Source organism: Aplysia californica, unplaced genomic scaffold (genome assembly GCF_000002075.1).
Source record: "Aplysia californica isolate F4 #8 unplaced genomic scaffold, AplCal3.0 scaffold00530, whole genome shotgun sequence".
NCBI classification, from domain to species: Eukaryota; Metazoa; Mollusca; class Gastropoda; order Aplysiida; family Aplysiidae; genus Aplysia; species Aplysia californica.
The window spans coordinates 73280-77422 of record NW_004797800.1 but is presented as its reverse complement, the minus strand read 5'-3'; the positions used below and the strand labels follow the sequence as shown (position 1 = coordinate 77422).

Here is a 4143-nt window from a genome sequence, read left to right as displayed (position 1 = left end):
TCATCATCATGTTCCCCCTTTCCCTCCAAACATTATCAACACCCCCCTCCCTTTCTCCCCTTTTTTACAACCCCACACCACCACAAATGATCTCTTGTCCTACTACAGTCACCATCTAAATCATCATCTTTATTAACACTATCATCGTTTATGCCAGGCACACGAAGACACCAGCACAGACTTCATTCTGGTCATTGCAGTCGCTGCCTTTGCCCTGGTGGCCCTACTCCTGATCGTTGTGTCCACCTACAAGTATTGGTCACTCAGGAAAAGGTGAGACACAGACAGCACAATACTCAGGTGTGCTAAAAATTTAAAGGTACATGTATTTTAAGAGACACACAACACAAAATACTCAAGAGTGCTATAAGCGTGAAGGTATTTTAAGAGACGCACATATTATGCTAAAAAGCATAAACATAATATTGTTCTCAAGAGACATCTGACCATCAATAATTTATTTATTGTGGCATCAGCCATCCATGTCCACGTGCTGTTTTAGCCAAGACACATCCGAGTATGCTAAATTAATTAGCGTATTTTCGAGAGACATTAAAGTATGATATAAGCATGAACGTATTCTCAAAAGACACGTTAGTAAGAATAAAGCAAAAACGTATTCTGTTAAAAGTATGAACGTTTTATCAAGAGGCACTTAAATATACTAAAATCCATTACCATATTATTTAAAAGACAATAAAGTATGCTATAAGCAGATAGTTTTAGAGTAATACAGTGTTACTGTAAACCCTCTCTGCTATAAGTATGAAAGTGTTCTCAGAAGTACATACATTACCAGTTGCAAAAGTTGAAGTGGCATAAGGAGAAAGCGAAGGAGGGGGTGAGGAGGAATAGGAGCAGTAGGAGGAGGAGGAAGAGGAAGGGGGAAGCAGGAGGGGGAGGGGACGAGTACATTATATTGCGTGCCAGTTTGCGACCCCTAGCACACTTTACTTCTCTTTCTGTGCGTCTTTTATCTAACATCCAAAGGAAACACTGATAGCGTTAAATACAAATGGCGTCCATGATTATGCAACATACATGTATCTTTCTCATTCTCTCTCTCTCTCTCTCTCTCTCTCTCTCTCTCTCTCTCACACACACACACACACACACTCTCTCTCTATCTTTCTCATTCTCTACCTATCTATCTATCTATTTATCTATCAATCTATCTATGTAGGTATGTATGTATCTATTTATCTATCTTTTTGTCTATCGGTCTATCTATCTATCTATCTATCTATCTATCTATCTATCTATCTATCTATCTATCTATCTATCTATCTATCTATCTATCTATCTATCTGTTACGGTCTAAATAATAAGTATATTTTTGACAGACTCCGCCATCGAATGCATTCGAGATACCCGGGTCTCCGCCAGTTCCCATACCCGCTGCGCTACCACAGCTTATGGGGCACAGGCCTGTATGCTTACGACTATGCCAGACCCCAACATAGCACCAGAGCCTATGGGAATCCATACACAGATGTAAGTACATACCGTAGCAAATGATGAGGATGATGATGATGATGATGATGATGATGATGATGATGATGATGATGATGATGATGATGATGATGATGATGATGATGATGATGATATCTCTTCCATAGTCTGTCTGTCTGTCTGTCTGCCTGTCTGTCTGTCTGTCTACCCTATCACAATCTACCTAAGAAAACCTATTAACATCGTCATACTCTAAAGCGCACGTATAATGTACATGTATTTGCTTCAGGTTGGAATCCAGCGTCGACAATTTCAGTATGAATCCTAGATAAATGGAAGAATTCACGTAAAGTGCCCACTTTTGAAAGGGCAAAACGTCAGACCAAGCTGAACCTTAGATTCAGAAACCCGCGATCTCACAATTACGAGTTCGGTCGATAACTTAACCACTGGACAACTTATGCCACTTTTCTTGAGGTTTGGTAATGACAATAACAATCTTTATTCATCTCCTTGTTAGAAATTTGTCTCGGTCATTCGGGCTATCAGGTTCAGCCACACCCCTGATCTTCTGATAAGAAATATCTACACCTAGCCTTCTCGGACAAGAGAGAAAAATCTTGGAGGTCCTGTGTACAAGTTGCGCACGATTAAAGTTCCCTTGGTGGTCTAAAATCGATTACAGTAGGCTTCCGCCGCCATCCGGGCAAAATTCAAAATGTCCTACCAACTGAAAATGTTTAATGTGTCCCGCGTGCTCATGTAACCTCATGCAGTTGCGAGCGCCGTAAAACACTTACAAAACAAATTAGGAAAAGAAAAGACTATCAGGGCTGGGCATTTTGTTTGGAGATTCTCCTTCTTAAAATACATCTTTAATATACATGTATTTCAAAATTTATTGTGTGCTAAATTAAATCGTTATCACGTGACGCCATCTGTATTTCCCCAGGTTTACGTCACGCGACCATACGAGGCCTCCACCACGTACCAAGAGCAGCATCTACTGACGTCATCGGACGACTCCGTGGACAACAGATTCGGCGACTTCTCGCACCATTCCCCTGGTCGTGGCGGGCAATTAACCGACGGTAAACTCAGGGTTGACCCTTCAATCATCACGGGCAGTTTCGTTTTCCACCCTCCTCTTGGCAAGAGCGAAAAGTCGGCGTATGGGGACATTCCCAGCAGCAAGGATCACGGAAACTTCGGGAAATCACGATCTCACACTCCCAACACGAAGAAAAGTGAATTCGAGAAGGGACGAAAAGGCGAATACGAAAAGGGGCGAAAAGGCGTTTCGGGGTATCATTTCTACAAAGGGAAACCGTCCCCTCCCAGCGGACAGTACAATGGACATAACTACAGGTCTGGCGTAAGTTCCCACGGCGCCTCGCATATATACGACCGTCACATATCTCCTGATAACGACGCTAACGTTGATGTGTCACGTGTTCAACACATCTCTTCTATACCCATCCCTTCTTACGACACCAATGGATTCTATAACAAGTCCAGTTCCAGAGTAGGCACCCCGCACCACGTTCACGATCAGCAGCATTCGTATAGAAAGGATTCAAGTACCCAGCCTTCTGAAGAAGATAGTATGGACGGAAGCAGGACTGCGCACAGCTCTAAAGATCACATCTCACCCTACGCCTTTGGGTTGATAGGCCATAGCAAGAGCCCTCATTGCGCTAGCGGAAACAAGCACTACAATATAATGACGTCGGAGTCGAGAAGCAGTCACAAAGGACACGCCCAGCAAAGCAGTGGAAACAGCAAGCAACAACAGCAACAACAACAGCAACAACAACAGCAGCAACAGCAGCAGCAGCAACAGCAGCAGCAGAAGCACTATTACCACAATCATCACGCTACTCATGTCCAGCAGGAGTCCCAAGCATTTCAACATCAGCATCAGTACCAACGTCATGTTAACGGTAGTTCCGGCTACCATCACCACCAACATCAACGACAACAACAGCAACAACAACAACAACAATATCAACAGCAAAAACAGCACCATTACAGCAGCAGCAGCAACAACAACAGCCACAGCAATACCAGTCACCATCCTGATGTCATCAACGGCCACAATTTCTCCAGTCGTTACTCTCATCAACACTACGGGAAAGGAGGAGGCATCTTTCGAACGCACGCCTCGGCAGCGAGTCCCTCGGCTCCGGAACGGAGCCATGACGTCACCACATGCACAGACAGCTCTGTCAACAACAACGACACCCATAAGAACAATCTGGAGATCAGCTATGATAGTTTCCGAAACGAACATCTCCGAGAGGTGGCCAAGCGTGGAGCTGCCTCGAGCAGTACGCTAGATGCTGGCTTTCGGAACATGATCCCGGCTGAGGTCACCAGTGCTTCTCACAAGTTTTAACACCACAAGTATTTTGCTGCTTTGTCATGCTCAATGTTACCCTTTGTTTTGTGTCCTTTCTTTCTTCTTTTATTTACTCTGGTTTCTTTATTTTCTCTTCCATTGTTTGTTTGTTTGCTTAATTGTTTTTGTTGTTTGTTTAATTAGGTTGACCTTGCTCTTTCTTCGTTCGATTACTCTAAAAGTATGTTTTAATAAAATATTGTATTTATGTATTTTTAAGGGCACACTGCGTGAAAAAAAAGAACATGCCATGGTTTGGTTTGTATTTTGGGTTTTTTTTAGGGGGTTGG

The 4143-nt window shown here is 43.1% G+C and overlaps 1 protein-coding gene across 1 annotated transcript in view; it reads left to right on the top strand.

The window, feature by feature from the left end:
* LOC101854435 (putative uncharacterized protein DDB_G0291608) overlaps positions 1-4084 on the top strand; it is a gene marked incomplete at its 5' end in the record, with an annotated part of 4989 nt that extends 905 nt beyond the window's left edge. Inside the window, 3 exon segments of the mRNA XM_013086994.2 lie at positions 158-273; positions 1344-1494; positions 2405-4084. Coding sequence (XP_012942448.1) covers positions 158-273; positions 1344-1494; positions 2405-3850 — 1713 coding nt within the window. The 3' untranslated portion in view covers positions 3851-4084.
* Positions 4085-4143: the final 59 nt, after the last annotated feature.